Genomic DNA, 26,066 nt, shown 5'->3' on the forward strand with positions numbered 1-26,066 from the left:
CCTTTCAACTGCACCAGTGTTAAGTGCTGCAGCTGCACCATACAGTGAAAATGTATAAATATAACTATGCTTATTTAACTCAGAAAGGCTTCTACTGTATAGATATTCCATTATATAGGCTCACAGTGTCCTCAAAGAGCTGGCTCATGTTGAGGGACACATTTCCCTATGCTGTATTATTGTTGCCTGAGATTCTGCACTATAATACTTCAAACTGTACTTGAAGTGACATGTCATAGGTCAGAATATGTCTAAAAATCTGTTTTAGGACCCGTGTGAATAATTGGTGGTTGTGGATCTACAGTATGGGATAATTTCAGTTACAATATAGAACATTTGTGAGCATATACAGTAAATAAAGTTAGAGTGCCAGCACTTTTCTTAATAAAGGTATAATAAAAAAAACTGTTTTCTGTACAGTTCACACTTAACATATTAATAAAAGGGGTTTTTGTATGATTGTCATTATCTTTAATGCAGTCTTTTAGATTTTAGAATTGTAGCTTTATACAGTATGTTTAATGCTTTTCTGATTTTAGCTTGTTAAAATAATTTCCTACTAGTGATATCATAGCAACAGATTTTCAATGCTTATGTATTTCTTTAAAGAATTAGTAGCTGGCAGAATCCATTCTTCATCCATGGAGTCATTATGTAAATACATTTATTTTACTTTATCGTAACACATAAAGTTGTTACCAGTGGTCTTTGTCAAGGTTGAGTAGCAACTTCAATGACCATCAAACATAGAGATGTTAGATTACTCTGGAGCAATTTAGTAGTCAAGATCCATTCTGGATTCAGGATCCCACATAAAAAATCCATAGTCCTGGCAAAGGTAGTGGCAACCCAGAGACTATTCTGGATCCATGGGATGCTGGGGGGACTATACCCAAGGAGAGATGCAAGTCCATTGTAGGGCACACACAGAAGGATAGTTTGTCACACCAATTAGCCATCCCAAAGTATCTTTGAGAGCTGGAAGGAAAGAGGAGCACCAGGACCACATGTGAATACAGATAGAACATAAAACCTCCACACAGAAGGCATTCAGTATGGAATCAAAGAGCTGTGAGGCTGTAGCACTAACCACCACATCACTGGGAGAAACATTTTTATTTGCCTTCCGTTCTTATTGATGACGCAAACTAAACACGAAAAATGCTGACTTATCATAAAATTAATTAATACTGCAAACAAAATTGAAGAAACCCTGACTGTGAATATGTCCTTGAGTTTTTTTGGAGGAAGGATTAACAAGATCTCTCCTTGTGTCATTGTTATCAGCATGACAGTTAAAATTGTAACTGAACCTCTTGTTTGATATCTAAACCAGGAAACTGTATATTTCATTAGTGTCTCTCATAGCTTTCTAGAAGGCAATATTTAAAACATTGTGAATCCTGATAATGTTCCATGTCTTTAAATACTAGTGTGATTAAATACCATTTGTTCTTTTCAGAATCAACCTTCGTTTTATTTTCTTGTTATGCATGCAGCTAGCAGTTGCACACAAAGACCTTACTTTGCAATTCATTTTGGTCCAATTATATGGTTTTTTAAAGGCCAATAAACAGCGCAGATTTAAGGGGAGATTACAAATTACTCTGGCAACATTTAGTTAGAATCCTTTCCATTGAATTTTAATAGAATCAACTAAGTCCCAGAAAGACAACTGCAACCAGGGACACAGTAAAAACTGGGTCTGAATTGATAAAATAATATCTTGAATAATCAGTTATTGTTAAAGAAGAGATTATAACTACTTAGAATTAGGGTATTATTTTTAATGTTTTGTTTTGGTGAAAGAAGATCATGCACTTTGTATTTTATGCACAAAAAAAGAATATACATCACAGACGATCATATGAAAGGCACGTATGAGGTACAAAAATATAGCTTGCCCCTAAGCTGGAGCAGATAACCATCTGTTCAAAGAAACAACGAAAGACCTTGCACAGAATACACCATTGATGTTGCATGTGTCAGTTTGGAGTTAATGAATATCCACAGGCAGAGGCTTCTGTATTGAAAAATGATCAGTTTATTCTGTTTATTTTCCTCTGGGGTAGGGATTATATCATGCACAACCCACCTAATTTTACAAAAGGTACAGTAACAGAGTCTGAGAGCACTTTAACTTTAACTCTGGCCTTCAATAACAAGATAATGCATTGCAAACAGTAATGAATATTTAACAATGCACTGTTAATAAGACTGTGGTTTTGTTCTAGTCCTGGAATGCACATATTGATGCTATCCTCTGATGAAAGCATACTGTATGTGGTATGACCAGACAGCATCAGATTCTTCAGTATTCCCTCTAGGACCTAGCTATTTGTGTCTTGCTTTTGTCTGTCCTGTTTTTTTCCTGAAGGCATTCTCCATTTGGGATGGTAACCATAGCTAAGGCATGAAACTAAATAGCCCTGTAAGCTCTAAGGGTCACTGCAGGTAAAATCTTACTCTCAGACTATAAGATCATGGTGAGCATTGTAATAGGTAAGATTGTACTTTTTATTTACCAACATTTCCGCCTAAGAGTTAAACATTTTTCCAAATTAACTGAATGGTCTGAAATTTGGGTTTCCAACAGCTTTTAAATAATTTCCACTGGGAAAAACTGAGATTGGGGAGAGCCTCAGGGAAAACTTAATTGAGAGCATTTGATGGAAGAATGAAGAGAGAGCTCTAAAACCTCCTTTGGAGATACTCTTTCACATACTGTACTTTATTTTCACCCATAGTTTCAAGTCACTGCTTTGCGCTTGTGTGTTTGTTATTCCTTCATGCTTTTAGTGCTTCATAAAGGTGCATTCTTTTTTGTGGTGCACAGCAAAGCCTATTTGTTTCTTTTTCACTCAATTAAAATGTCAAAAGTTATGATAGGAATTCAGATAAAATCAGAACCACAGTAAGTATCTGTCCACAAAGACATGCTGAACCCCCCAGAACTCCTGTTAAACATGCCTAGAAAAACACCAGCTCGGAATCATTTTTCATCACGTTCCAGCATGAGTTGGGTTTGAACCGTGACCCAGGGGTGAAAGGCTTCATACTTCATTGCCAATCCTCTAAGCCTCCTGGCCTTCCAACCCTGTTTTATACAATGCAATTCATGCTCTGTATAATTTTTCCAGGAAACCCCATTGTTTTTCATGGCACATGGCTGATGTATGAAAGTCATATTTGAGATTATAGTGACATTCAGGGATTACATTTATAAATGGAGGGGAAAAGATTTAATCAGTCCCATTAAAATGCTGGCAAGCGGTGGGTCTACAGGAATGTGAGGAAGGCATAATGTGTTTCTTAAAGTGTGAGCTTGTAACAAAAACTAAGCAGTATCAAACTAAAAACACATCCTGAGCTGCAATGGTGAAGTAGATAACAGCAGCACTGGGAAAATAAAATTGATATATTGATACAGGAAACAAGAGCACCAAATAGCAGCATTTTCCTTCCGGAATAAGGAAGGCCATTAGTGATTGAACTAAGTGCACAGTTATGGCATTGATATCAAAGTGAACGGATATAAATGACATTTGATTACAAACATTTTTTTTAAATTGGAAGTAATACTTGTGAAACAAGATCATATTCTGGCATAATGTAAAAGAGGTTTTTAACCTTTTTTATTAGTGGGAATTTCCAGTATCACTGAAGCCCATTCACCACAATTAATGCAAATGAATTCTTGCAATTTGGTGAATGAGTGATATTTTTAATGGTTACTTTGAAGACACAGCATAAAGTAATTGTGGAATGCAATTATATGGAATCAGTTATAACAGTGGGATAGTCTGAAACTTTAACACAATAAGCCAGAATATAACTTAATTAAATGACGAGAGATTCCGTGCAGTATTTTACCTGTGTTTTACCTGTGTCACATCTGTGAAGCATATGAAACGCAATTAAATGTAAAAAAAAATAGAAAAACAATCCACCCAGTACATTACAAAAGTTTAATTAATAGATATTTTCGATATCGTTATATCTATCAGTGCGCTTTGCTGTTTCTGAGTGGACAGGGTTTTTGATTACATTTTATTTCACATTTGTAACACATACAGTACTTTTACAACAAAGAGCTCTCAGAGAGCTAGACCACTAATGAAGGAATGAAGGCAATTATTGATTAAATCTGATTATGCAGCGCCACCTCATGGCAGAATAGAATCTCCATAACCAGAACCACAATACATACCCAGCTACAGCAAAATGGTGATCCAATATTTTCTAATGTGCTAAAAGGTTGTGGTTTGATTATGTTAGACAGTACGTGTAAGCACGTTTTTTACAGTGTTAATCGGAGGGAGCTGTTTGATTATGCCAGACATTCAAACATACAGCTGCAGCTACTGTATGTTCCAGATACTTAGGATATTTACATAATGTTAATGGTTTTAGAAGTTGTTACTAGGAGCTGTTTAACACCCATTATTATGCTGTCAGAAAATCCCAAGCTTACAAATGAACATTACAACAGTTAAGTGTAAATGTTATACAGTATTTGAATTCCACAAACATTGTAATGGATTTTTCATACTGTAAATAGAAATTTGCATAATGTTACTTTAGTACTTCTTTAGTACTCCCATCTGTTTTATAATGGTGCCATAGTGTGGGTTTGTTAGTTTTGTATAATATAATATAATGTTTACTTACACATATGATCTCCTCAAAAGCATTTGTTTCTCCTCTTTTTTTCAAGAAAGTTTTAGATTCTGGTTCTGTGAATATTGTAATTTATTGTAGACTTTTTCAAGCTTTCCTTTCAGTTTCAGTTTGTATAATGCTTCAAAACGTAAGATTCTGGATAGTTTTAACTAAACATATTTTATGTCTTCATACAAAGTAATGTTAAGAAAGAGTGTGGGGCCTGTTTCCATCCCCTAGAACTTAATTATTAATTCTGTCCCACAGAGAGAATCTTTCATTGATTAATTTACTTGTGATACTCTATGGACCATGAAATATAATTAGTCATATACTGCTCTTAGTGAACAGCATGCTGGAACTGTTATTTTGACCATATGAGATCCAAATCACTCCAACACTTACCTGCTGTAATTAATTAGAAGGTGCAAAAATGTGCTTGCAGAATATCTCACACTAATTTATAAAATAATTAATATACTGAAAACATGAATAACTGAACTGTTGGGTCTTCAAGGTCTTTACATAATCTTCAATTTTTAGTGTGATTAATTATATGAAATCATACATCTTCCTTTGTTACAATAATAATTAATCATAAATAATAATAATTGCTTACATAGCACTTTTCTGGACACTCCACTCAAAGCGCTTTACAAGTAATGGGGACTCCCCTCCACCACCACCAATGTGCAGCATCCACCTGGATGATGCGACAGCAGCCATAGCGTACCAGAACGCTCACCACACACCAGCTATCAGTGGGGAGGAGAGCAGAGTAATGAAGCAAATTCATAGATGAGGATTATTAGGAGGCCATGATTAGTAAGGGCAAATGGGAAATTTGGCCAGGATGCAAGGGTTACACCCCTAAGCCCTGGGATTTTTAATGACCACAGAGAGTCAGGACCTCGGTTTAACGTCTCATCCGAGGGTCGGTGCCTGTTTACAGTATAGTGTCCCCATCACTATACTGGGGCATAAGGACCCACATGGGCCGCAGGGTGAGCGCCCCCTGCTGGCCCCACTCACACCTCTTCCAGCAGCAACCTTAGTTTTTCCCAGGAGGTCTGTCATCCAGGTACTGACCAGGCTCTCACCTGCTTAGCTTTAAAGCCAGTTGTGGGTTGCAGGGTGATATGGCTGCTGGCTGTGATGATTCATAAATTACTGTTGTTCCAACAAGGTGTAATTTAAATGATTTTGGATTTATTCAGTATATTATGTTGATGTAATAAATTAATAATAAAAATAATATAAACTATTTACATGCAACCTGTTTCTTGTTCTATGCTGTATGTTCTATGTGATTTGGTAAGGTGTAATAGTGAAGCCTGTGGCCAGCCCGAGAGAATCCAAAAGTACTGTAGGTTTTTCAGAGCAGACACATTCTATCAACCTCAACTTGGCCGAGCTCAAATAAAAGGTCATATTTCATTTTGCATGGATGAACAGATAACACAAATGGAAAAATCTCTCTATATATATTCCTAGTGATAGAAGTACATATTACTACACAAAGGCAGACTCAATTCCAATAACATTTAAGCCCATTCAGTGAAAGCAGTTGTTCCACCTAGCCATCTAATTTGTACTGTAGTTCTGACGTGCTTTATTTTGTACAGTAGTTCAGTAGTGCTAGCATCTTTTATGCCTTTTTTTATTTTTAGGCAAAGTTGTCCTGTGTATTTCAACTTTAACCATGCAATTACTGTATCTCACCAACTACATCTACTAAAGGTTAAAAGCATTTTAAAACTCATAAGAAATTAGTTTAACCGAAAACATGAAGTTTGAGAATAACAATAACATTAATAATAAAAAATAACTAAGAAATTGACAAAAATTCAGCTAATTTTCTATTAGACATTTTATTTAAATAAACTGTTTGAGATTCTTGCCATTATTGCTTAAATGTGGTTGCTAACTGTTGTTGGTGTTAAGACTGTATTTAAATCCCAAACAAAAGTTATATGGATTTTTATTAAAAAGCAAATTGATATTTTCATTACAGAAGTAAAACATATAAAATCAGAATTTTATTCGATTAATATTGAAAATATCAAATAAACATGCAATGTACATCTTTATTTACAACACTTAAAACAAAAATACTCAGCTTCACTTTTAATAATATGATTAAACATAAAATGCAATTGATCAAACACGACACTATTTTCTTGAGTACCACAGAAGCAATCCTGTTGACAGTGTATTTATATATAATTTTATTAACTTAACTAATAAAAACAATATGTTCTCTGCCATCCAGAATTTTGAAGAAACAAAGCCAAAATTTTCTGCAAACATACAGTACACTGAATACAGAAAACAGGCCAATTTAAATCACTTCTTGTATTGTGATAGCCCCTATGACAGCACAATACTCCATTTAGGATAGGCCATTAGTGATTTTAGCATTTTTAATTTGCAATTGTGCTTTTCTAAGTTATAAGGTGCACGTCTATGAAGAAACAATGTATTGCTTAAGTACAGTATGCAGAAAAAAGTGTGTAAGTCCACTTTAAACTCACCTCAGATAGAGGCATTATCAAATCAAGGTCCTATTTTGAAGAAGGTGAAACTTTATTGTATACAAAGACAATCATTTGTGTAATTAATAGGCTTGTTTGACAGAAGCTCAGGAGAAGGTCAAATTCTAATCTCAAACTCTATTACTTACACTGTAAATGTTTGCTGGCTGCCCACAGCTTTGCACAAATATTTCTATACCCTCTCCTTCCATCCCAACTTCACCCTTGCAATCGCTTGTCTGGTTCATTCCTTGTAAGTGAGGGGGGGTTGTAACAGCACCGACCATCAGCAAGCACTGTCATTTCCTCAGCCCTAATACTTAACACCAAAATATTAAGTACACTATCCCTTATACGCTAATCCTTTATACCGTATGTGTTAAGTCATTTGGCATTATTAGAGTCTCAGAACCAAATATCATCATCATTTATGATTAGTTTGAATGTTTATTCCCTAAATTGTGTAGCAGTCAATGAATCAGTTCAAACTGATGAATGCATCTTACAGCATGGAAGTAGGTGGACCAAATCCATTTTGCAAAACTCAGCATATACTAAACGAATTGGGCAGTGAGAGGCTACGAGTACCTTCACACTATCTGTGGGACTGGCTGTATTGTGTAAGAGAAATATTCATCTCACTACCATTTGACTTTGGAATACCAGAATCAACATGTGTAATCAACTAGTTGACCTTTCAACACATACTGTATAGGGAAGACGAAGTTTCTTTTTAATGCACTGGTGAGCCAATGCAATGTACAGTATTTTCTTTGAGCTTTATTTTCAGATATTTATTCAGTGTGAATAAGAGATGTCAAGCACTGTAGCTGCTCAGTGAGGTTTGCGAGCATGAAGTGTTCCTAACAGTATTCATGTATTTTAGCTTACACTTAGAATTCCCCTTACGTTTTCAATATAAAACGTGTTAATGTTCTATCATACAGTAGGTGAATATAGATGTGAAATTGCAGAATATTGGTAAAATATAAAGAATACAACAGAGTAACAGGACAAGACAAAAGGAAGCCTAAGACAGAGCTGAATCATGCATAATTAGTAGGAAGTCAAAAGCACCAGCTGTCTATTTTAATCCTCATTAAGGAAATCTGAATCTAAATTAATATAAAAATAGTGCATACCACATATAAATTGGAAAGACGACCAAGGAATAAGAATTATTATATAAATGTGAGTACAAAAGCCTCATCAAGACACAGCCATGGTCAGTCACAGTACCCCTGGCCTTTCAAGAAAGTACAGTAGGTGTGCCAAGAAAAATGGAAAATAAGCTTACGAAGATAATTCAATGGTAAACAAACATGTCTTAAAACTAATGGAGCGAAGTAGTTAGTTTTAAAATTAAGTTCAAAACATTTAAAGATAGTTATGTGCAAGTTGATTCTGCGAATTGATGTCTACATTCAAAATATTTCATTAAAGTTATCGATTATATAATACAGTATGGCAGTTGTTGACAGTATAGTACATTCAGTTGTGATGTAGGTCTCTGAACATAGATCCAGCTCCACATTGTGAGCTCAGACTTTAATGTAGCTAAGAATTATATAAAACCAGCCCACACTGTACAGAACAAGAAAACAAGACAAAAGGTAGAAGTTACTTTTTTAGCTCATACTATTACAATGCAGCCGGCTGAAGCAAAGCAGCTCTTGATGAAAATGGTGGTCCTAATGTAGAAGCTATTTTACATGACATGCATGAGGTTCATATCATTACATAATCCATTACCTCAGCATCATGCTGGAAATCTTTGAGTTGCATCCAATGTCCGGGTGAAAAACAGGTTGTTTATTTTTTGTTCACGTACTTCCTTTCTATGCATAACTGCAATACAATCTGTCTTAATTCAAACCAGTTCTTAAAAATAAAGGTAGTATGTCCAATACAGCAGATTAACAATGATAAATGAAAGGGGGAAAGACATTCGTGAATAGTTGTCTATATAGTGGGGGTTTTCAATTTTGCAGCACTTAAGGAAGCAAACCATCCTTCTTATGATGTGTAGTGATTTTGTGCAGTTGCTCTGCTGCTCCTGTGACTCAGTCTTTATGTCATTGCTGGAAGGACCGCAGGGGCTGATAGCAGACACATCCTCTTGCTTTTTAGTTCGGCTTGAGTCGCTTGCGATTGTTGTGACTATCCCATTCATTTCATCCTCCCTCCGCTGCATTTCCTGTCCGTACTGGAGTCAAAGAGTTAAACAAGCAGACAGTAAGTCTACTTACTGTTTAGAGCCAGTGTAAAGACGGTGTAAAAGTTTAGAACACCATGCTGCATAAATCAGGCATTTCACAAATAAGGAAATAAGGAATTTTAAGAAAGTTGTTCTTCATCCCTAATAAGCATTGTGCACAAATATACATCTCACCATTAACATGTTGGAAGCATTAGGGTGGTGAAGTGTGCAGAAGTGAGCCACAGCATACTCTATTAAAGCTCCAAAGATGAAGCTGAAACAGATTCCCAAGTAAACATCAATAGCTTTGATGAAGCAGTTGGCATTTGGCAGAGAAGTCCTGGCTCCCATCATCAGAGTGGTCATAGTAAGGACTGTAGTTACTCCTAAAATCAACAAAATTAAAAAAGAAGACACAGCATGTTATACTGTACATGTGTCTTATTGATTTGTGATAATTCTGATTGTATTAAGGAGTTTCAACAAATAAGACAATAACATTACACTTTTTAAAAAAATAATTGTGTCAGTAGAATGGAATAGGTAAGGATGAATAGGTAACAGTGGTGTCAGCTTAGTTACGATCACATAGGAGCCTGGCCATAGTGATTCCAAGCATCAGCTTAAATATAGCTGGCCTTGTGCAAATGTGTGAAGATGCTGAGAGACTGGAGCAGTTGCCAAATGTCAAAAACAGCCTAGGCTGTTGTTACTGCACCACATCTTACTGTATGAAAAGGCCAGACAGCAGAGTGTTTGCAGGATTATAGGTCAGAGATGACCTATCAGTCATCTCAAAGCCTTGACCCAGAACCCAGTGATTTCCATCATCCTGATCCCTTAGAGATGCGCTTTTCCAGCAGGCCTGCTACTGGTCTATTGTTAACAGTAGCTCTTATTTAAAGTTACAACTTTTCAAACAAGACTTACAGTTCTGGGTGGTGACACTCTGTCATGGGAGAGATAATTCATCATGCAGAGGACAGATGAAGCTTTCATAGATACAGCTACAGACAACCTAAGTATTTATTGATAACCTACAAACTTGTCAACCTCGGCAAGGCTCAGCCTACTGGGAGACTCTACATGTGCCATCCTGATTACAATCATCTAATGACATGGTCCAGACAAGAATCACTGATTTCTGGACTTACAGGCACTACTAGTAAACTGAATGGCTCCAGGTTACACTGCTAGTGCAAGACAAATCAGCACCTTAGTCCTGACAGCAGGGACAGTCGATAGGTCTTGAATTATCCCTGCATAAATGTTTCAGCTAGTTCAGATCCCAAGACTACTCCACTACTCCAAGCAAATGAGATTCAGTTCAGATGAACTCTTATCTCAAACCCAAAATGTCCAAGGTCAATTAAAATATGTAACACTGACTTGTATTTTGTCAGTGTTAACTGAAGTTCCAGAACATATAAAGAGAAACACAAACTGTAGATTGTGCTTTGTCATGTGTTGTTTACCCATCTTGATAATTCAATGCCAACAATGTAAGTAATTTCTTCCCAGTACCTACCTATACAGATTCGAGCTGGGACTGAGGACTGACTGATCCAGAATGAGACCCAGGAAAGAACTACAAGGAGGCTGGAGGGAACGTACGTCTCCAAAATGAAATATAAAATACTCCTTTTCAATTCAAAGTGAAATATTAATTTGGGGTAATGGCCTGCAAGTAAAAGAAATTAACACTGTCAGAACTATTGTATGTTACATACACAACCAAAACAAAACACAGGAAAAATAAATGTATTATTCCTGGGTGGCATACATATCAACCAAAAACCAAACAGGAGAAGTGTAAACTAAGTTGTCATAAATTATATAACTGAGCATAGATACCCCATTCATTAATAATATTAAATCAATTAAATAATCAATTTAAGCTTATGATGGTTTGGTACAGTATATTAATTACATTGTACAGATGTATGATTAAAGAACTGTAACCTTACGTCTTTATATAAAGCACAGGAGCACACATCTAATTCTCAAGGTGCACAATTCATATTATAATATACTGTATCATATTAAACAAATCTGATATTTTAGAAGTTTTAAATTTGTCCAATTTTACATTTGGCTGAATGTTGTAATGTAATATTAACTTAATACAAAACAGTATAGACTTTCTGTGGACTTTATTCATGTTCAAATGCACTATTGGTATTCGTAAAGAAAAAGCATTCATAGGCCACTCTTAAAATGGATATTTAAAACTAACCATTATACTGTCTCCCCCTCCCCCCCAACATTCTCAACATGGAAGTTACACAACTAGTTGGGCTTGTTGGTATAACCAGTGATGACTAAACTAACAACTATTACCCGTTAATGGGGTTTCAGGAGTGAACTGATTTAAAAACAGCTGTCTGTAAGTTTTAGTATTGCTACTGTATGTGTAATGCATTGCACTCTGGAGAGATGCCGACATCACATCCCTTTGTGAGTTGCCCAAGATAACAGAAACTGCTGCAGTGTGTGATGATGTGTGGCATCACCTGCTGTATTTGCAGCCTCTCTCAGCACCTTCAAATTGAAAACTGCAGTACAGTCAAAACTGGCAGTACAATTCAACATGGTATTTGGACAGGATTTGCTTTCTAGTCCTCATGAAGGGTTACATGACCACAGCTGCTTCATAGTATACCAGATATTTTACAAATATATTTTTAAATTTAATAAATGAGGCTTAAATTAATTAAAATGAGGCTGGGAGGAGCAAAAATGACCATTCTTTGTTTGTAAAGGGTTAACCATTGTATTTTCTAATATTTACTACAGCAAGTAATAATTGCTTATTTAATGCTATAATTGTACACAATACTGTAATTGTTGCAATGTACAAATTAATAAAAAATATAAGGAGCTAAGACTGTAAGTGCTAGCAAAGGGTTTCAGGGTCACACAAGGAAATTAAGAGGTTAGGCATTTCAGATTGAAAACTGGATGTACTTCTTTTAAGGAGTCTGGATTGTTGAATATCTCACTCTGGGATTCTTCAAAAAAGCAGTAGAACAAGATTTCAATCAATTGGCTTCTATCTGTCAAACACACAAGATAGCCAGACTGGCCAGCTCTTGATTTAAATCCTTTTTGTTTCTGATTTATCAGGATTAGCAAAAATGTACATCCTGTTGCAGAACTGTATTGCCAGTAGAGGTGTGTTTATACTATAAGTGTTAGAAAGGCTGCCATTGTAACATGAAGAACACCTAAAATATTCATCAAAGGAGGAGGTTCTTAAGCAAGACTGACATGGTAAGGCTGGAGATAGTGCTGTATAAAGCACAAAGTATTTAAAGTTTGTAATTGTCAGCATTTTTCTTTAATGCAATGCTGTTTTACAGCTTGAAGGACAAAAAAAACCTGAATTTTCATCTATGAACTCCTTAGATCATAGTTTTTTTTAACTCAAATTTCTTGTTTTCTGAATCTCTTCATATATACCCGAGAGTTCAAACTTCATCTTTTTTATATGTGGTCTTAAACAATTTGCACTCATGGACACATACCTGTCTCATAAATGGCTTCTGACACAGAAGTATAGTAATCTTCCACTGTGTACTGGGCTAAGCGCAGTGTGTCTAAACCACTTACAGAATCATTTCCTCTTGTCCAGTAAAACATCACATCATTAATGTTATAACCCCCTGGAAAAAAAGATATTTTAGCAAAAATCTGCAGTGAATTCAGATACATCCATTAGGGGGAGCTGCAGATCCATGATAAATGTAAGTAGGAGATTCATGCTGACATGCTGTGTACAGACTAATACATGCATGTGTTTATATAGAAACAGCTCAATGTTTTAAAAAAAATAATAGGGAAAGCAGATTTGATATGTAGTGGCAGTAAAAAAGCAATAGAATTAAATTTAAATGGCTTGTGCCTTATTGTTTCAAGGCTGGTGTATACAATTTGATTTAGAGATAAAAGAAGCTATTTCCTAGACCTGAGGTAACTAACACTATTATTTATAAAATGGTGGACAACAAAGTTTGCTTGTGGCATCCTGAGCTATATAAAAAACAAAATGAAACCTTATTTCTTACAGACTTTAAACAGCCTAAAATAGAAGTTTGACATCAGAGACATTGTGATGAATGTTGCATGATAAAGCATTGTAAATGTTTGCAGAGACTTATTTGGGTTCAGTGTCCTGTAGAAGAGTAGAAAAAATAATGACACAATGATATTTTGGGTATAAATTTAAATGTTTGTTTAGTATCATGGCCATCAATAAACTATTAAACAGGAACAAGTAATAGGTTTATTCCATGCTGAAAAGAGAAGAAAGAAAACACAACGTTTTGGCTTAGAAGCTTCTTCAGCTAGAAGGCTCCACAGCCGAAATGTTGTGTTCTCTTTCTTCTCTTTTCAGCATGGAATAAACCTATTACTTGTTCCTTTGCAGCCTACACATGCTGACGCAGCTCCCCACCTGAACTATTAAACTGGATTGTTGAAAGCTTTAAATATAAGCCATATTAAAAGGCCACATTATTTTCATCTGTACTTATACTTTCTAATCTGCAGCTTAAATTTACATAACACACACAACATGGCAGTGACATCTAATCCCATATTTACAAAAATGATAAGGCTGCATATCGTGTTTCCAACAATATGAACTGTAGGAAAAATATTTCATACAAATTCAGCCATTATAGCATACTGTAGATTTCTTTAAATAAATTAGTTATATATAGTATATATACCTACAGTATATAGTATATGTACTCACTATATGTACAAAATCACAAGAGTTGATGTAAACTCTAATATCTTCAGTATCGTTAATAAAATTAGTTTGATCTTTACAACACCCAAAGAGCTAATATGATTGTCTCCAGTAAGCTGCTATACAGATTTTCTTAAGATCAAACAAACAAGACATTCTATGGCAGTAACACACACCAGTCTCCAACCTTGATCCTGGAGGGCCTCAGTCCAGTTATTCTTATTTAGTAGGTCAGTACACCAAACCCTGTCATTTAAAGATTAGGAACACTTGTTTAAGCAATTGATCAATAAGGCAAGTAAATGAAGGGAACACTTGCCTTTGAGAAGTAAAGTATTTCCAGATTTGTTTTCTAAATGGTCTCTAAATTACGTAATTGAACAAACCCTTTTTCATTGACCATAACTATATTGTTCCAGGTCTTCAGAAACTGATGATTTCAAGGCTAGCTATAACACTTTCTGGATGGGGGCTCTCCGGGACGAGGGTTGGAGACTCCTACTATAGAAAGACGACATAAATGGCTGAGAGATGGCACTGCAAAATTTGACTGATGCCTGTCATGATTTCTGTGGTATCTGATGTGATTAAAGTGACGTAGCTAGAATTCTATTACATCCCACACAGGCTTTATGAGGGAGAGATCTGATGAATCCTTATGACAGTCCTCATTGTCATGATGGTATATGTCTGCAAAATATTTATTTCTATAATAGAGAAACTGTGAAGCATTTGATGTGACACTTACTGTACCCAACACTGTTTTTAATTAAATGGAAATCTGGTTTCAGCAGACAACAGTATGAGTATGGTCTTTAAATGATTAACCCAGCTTTATAGTTGATGGCGACTCTGCTTAAATTGAACAGCATCATATTTCTTGGTACAGTAGGTGTGAGATTAAAATAAAATTCTCTTACAGCTTTCTAGTTGTAGGGTACATGTCTGCTTGTCCATAGGATATTTTGTTAAATCCATGTTGCAAGCCACAGTAGTTGTTATCCTGAAAAGAATATCAGATTTATTTTCAGATAGGTATTTCTTTCTAAGATACTGCAGATATGTCTAATTAAAACTAATTCTCTCCACACTTACAAATATTATTAGCAAATCTTATATAGTTTTGATTTTAATTGACCAACTTTAAGATTAATTTATATTGTGATTTTCTGTATTGGTAGAAAAAACAACGTTTTTCATTTGCATTGTGTTACAGCACAGGTTATATTAAAAGTGCTGTGCCTTCATCTTTATGTTTCCCAAAGGCAGAACTCTTGAACAATCCCTCCCCTTTCCCTGCTGCCCTTCCTCAGGGTCTGTTCTCTCAGGAGCAGCTTGTTGCTTTGACAGAAGGGAAGCCCCAGGCAAAACATCAGCCCAGTACCTAAATACAGCCACCTTAGATCTTGTTCATTAAACCAAACTGCATCCACTCAGTCACATTATTGTTCTAGGCTTGAGGTCAGAGGCACACCTTGCAGCCTTGTCTCCCCTTCTTTTCTTTAACTGTAGCTTTTGAGTACCAGAAGAAAGTGAGAAGTTGTGTTGCTTCTCATAACTCCTGAAGCACTCACACTTGCATATTCCATCTCAGACTTTGTGGTCTAGCAAGACAGTACCAAGCCATTTCATTCTACAAGATTCACAGTATTGCAGATTTTAGAGTGCTCTGTGTTCCTCAACTATTAAAAAATCATGCAGGTACAAAAAAATAGCCAGTTATTTAAATATTTGTATAATTGTTTAACAAACAGAATAATTTAACCAACTGTGGTTTCGGGGGTCCAAAGCTGGCTCTCATTGTAACAGTAATACTATCCTCATATCCAGACCATTTAAATGAATCTCATTTCTGATCTTAAGTGAAAAAGTACCTTCGAAACTAAAGTTAAGGCACATTAGTAACTGGTAAAAGAAATCTTGAATTTTTATTGTGCTCAACAGTTTGTCTAGTAATAGTTACTGGTAAACATCAAACCACTGGGATTTATTTTTTTCTTAACCAAACTATTTATTGGACTAATCTGTGGTTTAGTAACTGACTAGATCAAAAACCAAAAACAAATGCCTGATCCTGAGAAAAGTGCCCAGATTAAATCAAAACTTCCACCCACCTGCTAATCTCAAATTCCAATCTCAAGATTTACAGTAATTGCACTTTTCCACTGGTTAGAAGCAGGAAGCCCTTGGAAACAGATGACTACCATCATTTACATATGTTTGTGCAACTAGCCATCTCTGAGCTTCTGCATTTTTAGGATAAAACTGAAATTTGATTTATGATATCTATGTATCAACACATTCTTACCTCAGTGCATACAGAACTGTTCCATTTGGGAAAATCCTTATAAGCCTGTTTTCCACAGTAATATCATGGAGAAAGGATTTCTTTGAATCCACAATAAATGTATCAGGAACCCAAAGCAATTCAACAAGTCGTCCATCTAAACTTAAGCTCTTATTTCCATCAAAGCAAAGACGTTCATCTGTCCAGCGCTGTCTCAAGAATATAGTGGCTGTGTAGTCCTATAACAGAATTATATGATTAATTCAACAGGCAAAATATCTTAATTACAGAGCATGGCCATCTTACTTTAAGTGTGAATGTTATTAATTAATGAGACTATTCTGCCACCTTACCATATTAATTTCTGATATCGTATCAATACTTGCAATGTCCAAGCTCATTCCGACAGTAACAGGCCCATCTAAGAGAAAAGAAATTAATGTCAAACCAGCATTGTTCTTATTAACTCTCATAAAAAACAGAAACTTTATGGGAAGCAGAAACTCATTTTGTGCAGGTGTATTTAACATGCTCCATCTTAGCACAGTGGAAAATAGATTCAACAAAGTACTGCATTGAAAATTACTGACAATGCTTATGATATGATATTTCTTGTGGAATTTTGTGTCTCACAAACTGAGACTGTGATAGCAATTGCAAATAAAGAGAATGTAAAGATTTTTTAGCATTCTGTCAGTAATTGAAGATCTAAATTTTTGTTTTTGTTTTTTTGCAAAGATCAATGAAATAAGTCAATGAAACAGTGCAATGTTTATTTAAAATAGTTTACTCCAGGTGCAACTAACTAGCCAATTAACAGACACTGTTAGCTAGACAGATAAAGGATGAAAGATCTGTAGTAAGAGTTAATTCTGGTGATGTTATGCATAGGAAATGTGTAAAAGCCTTTCTATACCCACACATTATTTCAGGAAAGGCCAATCAAGGGATCATCTTAAATTCTTAGACCAATTAACCAGAACATAAACAACAAAAGAATGAGCAAAGGCTGCCTGGTAGTCATCCTTATTTTTTTGTAATAGTGTAATGTGCAATGTTTTTCTTATTTTTTGTAATAGTAAAATGTACAATGTTTTTCTTCTCTCTTTTTTGCATTCTATTCTATTTAAATGTACAGGAGTGCTGGGTGTCCATAAAAACTTTCCCTCAGGGGACAATAAAATCTTATCTTAGCTTATCCAGGAAACCCACTGAATTATGTGAATGTCAGATTTCCTGATGGGTTCTAATAAATTTGTACGACAGCAAATACAATTGCACTTTTTCAGTGATGAGTGATAAAACAGCAAAAAAATGCCATTAAACATAAAAGAATCACTTCTAAATTCTAAAAACGAAAACATCCATTAATAGGACTCCAAGATGAATGTAACGATGCCCCATGCTTTAAAGGTGATACCTCTTAAATAGCTTGTCTTGATATATTGAACTGTCATATGGATAAAGAGTCTGCTAGATTTAATCACATTTTGATTTATTCAGGTTAATTTATTGTAGATTCTTCCTATCATTAATGTTTTTGTATGATTATAAATGTAGCCATACTCTTTTTTACAAATAACAAATGAAAGAACTACTGTATATGGCTGCTGTTAGCAATCTCAGATTTTATAATGCACTATTTGATTAAAATACTTTCAGACATGTAGTAAATTGCTGAAAATGTGTGATTTTATAACTTAAAAATTAACGACAAAAACATAATGATGGTCAAAATATAAAAAGTATATTAACATTTTCAGCAATAACAAGTAAACGTTTCCACACAATATAATGTAGTACACTTGTTGAAAATATATTGAAATATGTTCAGTGGATTAGTTTCATAAATAAATTAAATAGTTTCCTTACTGTCAAAAAAGGGCCGAAGATATTTGTTGTATCCTTTCATTAGTTTTTGTATTGTTGGTGGCAGAATTTCTTCTCCTTTCACTTCGGAACACAGAAACATATTTTCCACTATTCTGTGGACGTGAAATAAACATAAATACTCAGCATGTGTCCTATAGACCTGCTGTTTATTCTAATCTATATAATTAATACATGTGATAACAGTAAACATATACTATTACCATGTGATAAGGAAAAAAAAGATCAAAGCTCAGCAAAAGGTTTCTAATTTAAAAATGTATTTTTCTTTGTGTTAGAATTAACATGTTCAAGAAAGGGTTTAGAGCAGGCCATTTCAAATCCTGGTTTTCTTTGGTACTATATCAAGCCTTTTGTTGGCACTACGTTTTATATTTTGGTGTTCACATCAAATCAATAGAATTCAGCTTTTTCTGGTAGGCTGTAGTACTAGAATATTTTTTAAATCATCACCTGCTTTGCACCTGGAGAGTCAGCAGGGGAACTGAAAGACCTCGGCTGCCTTTGATATTAAATTGTCTACCTTCAGTTTAAATCACTGAACTGTGTTAAAAATAAGGTGTCTTCCATAGCAACTCAAATTGTAAACAACTCACTTTTATGCAGCGCTACTCATAACATCCCAGTATCCCACAGTTACACAACAGTTTTTTTTGTTGTATTAAAACCTAATGATGGGATCCTTCCTGTGCTAGAGAGGAAAAAGCTCAGGGCAAAAAAGCTCAAAGCAGATGCGAGTGTTGATGTATACGATATCTGAAACTTAACCATAAGCTTTTGTCCTAAAATGCTTTTTCTTAGGTAGGACATCAAATTACAGATGGGTGCCGATGTGGAGAGAATTGAAGGAACAGCAGGAAGATATTTTTAATGGAGTAAAATGGGATCCCAGAAACATACAGTAGCATTGCTAGTTCAGGGGACATTATATTATTGTGGAGGTGATATTTCTATCTAATGTTTCCTCTTACTCACCCTAATACATCCATGTTTGGTGATCTTTATTTGCCTCTCAGTTTATACAGATACTGTTAAAAGCCCTTGCAATTCCCTTTGTGGGTATGTTCTTTTGCATGAAAAACTTGAAGATGGACACATATTTCATAAACCAATTTATCCATATTTATTTTTTCATGGACTTTATCATCACTTTCCCCTTTACTTGTTTTTGACAAGATACTGTTTGTTCCAGAGCTTTGATTCACATAAATAGTATGTGGGAGTTGTGGAAATTCTACTTCGGTTACAATCTACCCAGTAATTTCATGTCTTGTGCACAGGCTACATTTCTCTCTGTATCTCACTAATGTGTAGGTTTAAAGCTCTTTAGTCAAATCTGCAGATTGGAAAAGCACCACAGTAAACACACAGTAGACCATACATTTCATTTACCTAGGATGGCAAAAGTAAAGAGGATACAATATAGACACAAACATTTTTTCTGCATGTGTTATTAGTGCATACTGTATGTATCCCTGCTTTATCCCATCCATCCTTTATCAGAAAGCTGCTTATTTTTGGTAAGCATCATGACAACCTGGAGCCCTGCCCAGAATCACAAGGCACAAGGCAGGACTACACCCAAGACTGGATGTCTATCCAACACAGGGCATCCAAACATATACACGTACAGTGATAATTGTATAACAGGAAAACCTGAGGACCCCGAGAAACTCCACATGATAATAGGACAAACATGGAAACTTCACACAGAAGGAACCACATTCTGCAACTGAATCCAAGACTGAAGAACTCTAAGACAAAAGCACTTACTGCCATGCCATGGTGCACCCCTTCTCTTACTGCAGTAAATTAGAAAGCAAATATTTCTCAAATATATGAAGCCAGCAGCCATATCACTCGCAACTCACAACTGGCAATCCACTGAAGCTAAGCAGGTGTGGGCCTGGTCAGTACCTGGATGGGAGACCTCCTGGGAAAAACTAAGGTTGCTGCTGGAAGAAGTGTTAGAGGGGCCAGCAGGGGGTGCTCACCCTGTGGTCTATGTGGGTCCTAATGCCCCAGTATACTGACGGGGACACTATACTGTAAACAGGCACCGTCCTTCGGATGAGACGTAAAACCGAGGTCCTGACTCTCTGTGGTCATTAAAAATCCCAGGGCGTTTCTCGAAAAGAGTTGAGGTGTAACCCCAGCGTCCTGGCCAAATTTCCCATTGGCTCTTATTAATCATGGCCTCCTAATAATCCTAATCCCCATGAATTGGCTTAATTACTCTGCTCTTCTCCCCACTGATAGCTGATGTGTGGTGAGCGTTCTGGCGCACTATTGCTGCCGTCGCATCATCCAGGTGGATGCTGCACATTGGTGGTGGTGGAGGGGAGTCTCCATTACCTGTAAAGCACTTTGAGTGGAGTGTCCAGAAAAGTGCTATATAAGTGTAAACAATTATTATAATTATTATGAAATGACATTAATATACATAATATGTCTATATGTTTTACATTTTTGATATTCTGCATTTCAAAATATTGTATTTATCTACAGTATGTCATGTTTTTTTCAGTTACATAAAGATCTACTCCCTTTTCTAATCTATGTCCTTAGTGGAACCAGCCCAGTCTTTCTGCGTTACAGGTGAATTATTATACTTTTTAATCAAGTCTGTATAAGATTTATTTAAAAACAGAAATTCAAAACCCAAGTGCAGGTTAATACTAGGCAGGTTTGTTTCTGTTTGGTTGTTCTATATTTTATACAGCACCTAGAGCAGAGACACATACAGTACAGTACCTTATATGCACTGGTTACACTCTACATATCAAATTACACCTTCCATAAATATTTAACCATTCAACATCCTCAGCTTTGTTCATGTGATACAGTGTCTCCCCTTCAGATCTGAGGATGGGCAAGGAGGCATTGTGGAATCAAGAGCAAGGTCACGGTCCAGGGAAAGTGGCCGGCGCTCTCCAGAATGGACTCTGCTTCGCTGTCAGGGTGTCAGGGTTCGCTGTCTGCAGCAGGCATGCCAGGAACTGGGCTGAGCTTGGCATGCTTCCTGGGCGGTCTTCTCTGAAGACCAGGCTGAACTGTACATGTGCTGTCGGGGTGATATGTAGTGGGCGTGCTAAAGACCGGGCTGAGCTATGTATCCACTGTCAGGGCTGTCTACTCCTTAGGCCAGTCTGGGCCAAATACACACTGTCAAGTAGGACCCGCAGAGGACATGTCAGGAACTGGACTGAATCGCGCGCCCACTGAGAACTGGAACTAGTGCAGAGTACCAGGGGCAGATCAGGACATGGGGCAGGCAGAGAGGCTAGCAGGTTGAGAGAGAGTCCAATGAATGGTTAACATGACTGGATTGGTGGAGGCAAGCACAGTACAAAACAGGGTCCCCAAGCAGAGTATGGGCAAATCAGAATGTAGGCAAACTATGGGGAAAATCCAGGCAGGTATTGAAACAGGAACAGATGGGTTGCAGGATTAATTCAGGGAGGAGTCAGCTCGGAAATGATGTCTGGTTGTCCGTAAATGACACAATGCCGGATTACCAAGGAGAAACTAAACAGACTTAAATAACCTGGTTCTGATTGCAGCCATGTGCTCCACATATCCTCTTGTCTCCTTGGTAACTGGTGCTCAGCAGGCACAAAGGAGAAGGTGTGGCCCATGGCGACATGCCCCACAGCTTTATAGCAGGATGATGTAACAGTTTATCACACTATAGAATTTTATATTGAATACAAAGAGAAAACAACCTAAGCGATCAGAACAGATCATTGCTGTTAAGGATTCGGCCAGTGAAACCGAAACCAAGTAATGAACCCACTTCCAGGAGCCGATAGAGACAAGCCGTGATCCAAATACCGTAGTCGAAGGAGAGAGCCGAGAGTCCAGGGGAAACCAGTGATCCAAACAGGGAGAGAGTAGCCAAAGCCAGACCGTAATCCAAAACCGTAGACGAAGGAGAGAGACGATAGTCCAGGGGAAGCCAGAGATCCAAACTGAGAGAGAGCAACCGAAGTCGAGCCATAATCCAAAAAACGTAGTAAAAGGGGAGAAACCAAAGTCTGAACCAGAACTGTACGAAGAGGTAGAAGGCGTAGCGCAACTAAGTAGCTCGAAAGGAAAACCAATACTGAGCGAAGAGGTAGGTGTCAGGAACAGTTTTTTCCGGGCCCTATGTGGGCGACACGATCCAAAAGGTGAAGAAACAATATGGAAAAATATCATGCAGGAGTCGGTCAGGAGACAGGGGGGCGTGTCCATGCAGTGCTAGTGTCCGGGGGGGAGTGAATCCAGGGCGAACAATCCAAGGGTAAATCCAGAGGGGGAATCCAAGACGGGAGGTTTAGTCCAAGACCTGGGGATCCATCCGTAGTTAAAACCAGAACCGGGTCGGGACCGGCGGGGCAGGGAATCAGGAACAGGAAACTAAAACCATAACGGAGCCAGACGCGGCAAGACCCCGGGCTCTCACGACACAGAAATCAATGAGAAGCCCCGAGCAATCGCCTGCGTCTGGTTTTAAAGGTGGAACTAAAGAGGGGCTGGAATAAGGAACAGGTGTGGGGAATGGGACAGAACGAGGAAGGGCTGGAGCGCCCTTAAGAGGAGGAGTAACGATCGTGACAGTAGGGAAAGACTAATGCTTAAATACCAGATGAGACGGAGGTGTGGTGGTGAAAGTGTACACTGATAGGTAGACTAATGAACTAAGACTATGCCTTCTTCTGCCTCTTTCGTTGCCGGGAGGCAGGGATCGTAACAATTGTTATATACATAGCAATGATCTGAATAATTTGTATCACTTTTCAGCAGAAGGAAATCTTTGAGAAACAGAAACAAAATGGTCCTGTTTATTGTGACAGTAAATGAGGAGTCACTACATGACCATGGACATCTGACACTATTGATAAACACAAATACCTTTTCATGTGTTGATAACCTTTTCAAATTTCCTTACATGCTCATTTTTATTTCTTGTCTTCGAGTGCTATATTTGCGCAGCCAACACTTACACAGAAGCAGCAGTTGCCTGGTGTAGGTTTTTGGGGCACGACTGTAATTATCCTTTTTTGCCACAGGCTAAACTCAATTGCATTAACAAATGCCTTTCCAACTTCCTTTACTCTTGTTCAAAATGCAAGCGTCTCCCTCTTCTTGGTCATTTAAATGGTGCTATCTACATCATTCCTCAGGTATGCTGTATTATCTCAGTCAAGCTCCTTCTCTTGCATCTATGCATCACTACAGTACATCCCCTTGGATACTGGCTGCTGGGAGGAAACTTAGGTTGTTGTTCCTGCGTCTGAAGAAATAGAATGGCATCAGCTTCTTTAATAGTGATAGCATTCTGACTCCATGGAATTCAACTTTGTACTGCTGGATCATATTCAGGCGTATAATTATAGGGGGAAATGGTTTGCGGCTACTTGGCTGCTTGGCTGCATTAAGTTTCTCAATGTTTTCCTTGCAGTTCCACTGTTTTGTTTTATGAACTGCCCCCCTTTGCTCTAATCACTCTTCTTTGTGGTTTCAACTACCTTGAGCCTAAAATCCATCCTTCCTTATTCAAACCACATAGCCATGGTCTACATTATAAACAAAGGGTGCAGAAAATCTCACCAGATCACAAACCCGCTGAGATGTCTCACCTGAGTATCTTTATGTATCAAATTTATATTCAGAAATCTGCTAGAATATTTGATTTGCTTTCTAATTTCCAAAATTTAGAAATTCAGAACCTTAACCCAGAAGTGGATGAGGCACCAATGCTGATTGCTCCATATTCAGAAGCTATACTGCCAAAAATCATCCTATTTCTCTGTTCATCACTCCCTCTCAAAAGTATTATTCTGTTGAGAATCTCATACCTCATTCTTTATTTGAATTGGTCTGCCTGTCAAGGCTTTTAGATGCTTAATATTCTCTTTCAGAAGTTTAACATCTTTGAGAAATATTATTTTCCTTTACAATTTTTTTTCACTGTAGCAAAACAAGCATCAAAGTATTCTTTTCGGGTCTCCTCAGTAAATGCTTAACAGGAAATCACCATAAGCCATCCACAGATTGGTTTCTTAAAAGACTTCAGAAAGCAGAATATTCTTTACCATCTAAATGCTTGTCTATTGCTGTTGACATTGTAAACTGTTGTATCTCCCCCACTTCAAAACAGCTTCTAGTCTCCTCTTGCCAACTTAACCTTCAAAGCATAATTTTTTTCTGCTATTCTTTGAATTCTCTGATGTTCTGAATTCACTGGACCTTACTTACTTCTGTAACCCTCATCTCCAGCCCTGCATATCAACCATTTCCTTTGGCTATCATGACACAAAAACTGTCCACCTTAAAAGAAGCAAGGCGGACAGGGCAGGCTGAGGTTCTATTCATTACTTCTATCTCAGTCAGCCATCCTGTCGCACCCTTTGTTCATCGATGAGAATCAACGGGTTGTTAACCATCACTGATTCCTACACCACCTCATAACATGCTACCCAAAACCAGCCTCAGTGCCAATCACTCTTCTGGCTACTCTTTTCTCGATTATCAAAATCCCGGGTGGGTGGTCTTTCAGAGCCTTTCTACTGTATACCCACACTGACCCGATCAACCTAATGCTCACACACCACAAACTCTGTCATGGAAGAACTCTACATCAGTGTTATGGAGTCTCTTTTAGGGATCTCCTCCAGCCTTGCCTTTACTGTCAGGTTGCCATTCTCTTAATAAAGGGAGTTATGCCAAATAAACTTTTAATAGGCTGTTGCAAATAAGCTTTTAATACTTTCATGTCTACATTCTATTAATTAGGGTTTAAACCAAAATTGTATTATCTTATTGACATAAGTTAGGCCACAGAAAAATGAAAGGCTAAATCCTTACAGTCTTGAGTTATTCTTTCAGTATTAACTGAGTGTTTAGATTTTGATACAAGTACCAATTATCAGGAGAAAAAAATATACATGCATTCAGAAATATACATGCATACATAGAGCCAGTTATTGAACATCCAATTTCTCAGTTTGTTCATGTTCAACTGAAATAATGATCAACAGAGCAGCCTTTTTTTATTGAGGCAATCAATCGTTCTTAATTGATATGATTTATACGGTCTATGACTGGCTTATCTAAGGACAGCTACAGTATATTTTCTAACCTCAGATCCTTGAAAAGATAATGACTTTCAATGACAGTTATTATTAAACACTTAGGTCAACCCACTGCAACCTATTCAAGTTAACCTGATCAGTTTTAAATGTTAAAGAGCAATTTAAAGAGGAATTGCTATGTGGGAATTTTGAAACTTCTTTTACAGGTGTATTTTAATAGCAGACTATGCATTTAATCCCATTTCTCAATTACATTTCATGTCTGGAATTGCACAGACAATACAGCCTGAACTATAAGTAAGATCACTTTATTGGCCACATACAATTTATTGCATTAGGAATTTTGTCTTTTCACATACTGTAGCCCAACTTGCTCTCCATGAGACACACAGACAGGGAGAGAAACTCGGGGTCAGAGCGCAGGGTCAGCCATTTATACAGCACCCCTGGAGCAGTTAGGGTTAAGGACCTTGTTTTGGGGGCCCAACGGAGCAGGATTCCTCTGCTGGATGCAGGATATGCTGGATGCAGGATAACCTTCCAGCCAGAGGCACAGAGCCACTGCACCACCCTCATAATAATAATAATAATTGGGCTTGTGCCCAAAAAGGTTCTGAAATAAAGTTTATCACTATTTATCTAATATGTATTTCACTTT

The 26,066-nt window shown here is 37.0% G+C and overlaps 1 protein-coding gene across 1 annotated transcript in view; it reads right to left on the bottom strand.

Annotated features, from left to right (window-relative positions):
• Positions 1-6,638: 6,638 nt before the first annotated feature.
• LOC102687421 (gamma-aminobutyric acid type A receptor subunit pi) overlaps positions 6,639-26,066 on the bottom strand; it is a 32,471-nt gene continuing 13,043 nt past the window's right edge. The window contains exons 3-10 of the mRNA XM_006630392.3: positions 18,312-18,424; positions 16,793-16,860; positions 16,461-16,678; positions 15,073-15,155; positions 12,924-13,061; positions 10,925-11,077; positions 9,589-9,782; positions 6,639-9,402 (exon numbers count right to left, since the gene is read on the bottom strand). Coding sequence (XP_006630455.2) covers positions 9,079-9,402; positions 9,589-9,782; positions 10,925-11,077; positions 12,924-13,061; positions 15,073-15,155; positions 16,461-16,678; positions 16,793-16,860; positions 18,312-18,424 — 1,291 coding nt within the window. The 3' untranslated portion in view covers positions 6,639-9,078. The remainder of the gene's footprint in view (positions 9,403-9,588; positions 9,783-10,924; positions 11,078-12,923; positions 13,062-15,072; positions 15,156-16,460; positions 16,679-16,792; positions 16,861-18,311; positions 18,425-26,066) is intronic.

Source organism: Lepisosteus oculatus, chromosome 4 (assembly GCF_040954835.1).
Source record: "Lepisosteus oculatus isolate fLepOcu1 chromosome 4, fLepOcu1.hap2, whole genome shotgun sequence".
NCBI lineage: Eukaryota > Metazoa > Chordata > Actinopteri > Semionotiformes > Lepisosteidae > Lepisosteus > Lepisosteus oculatus.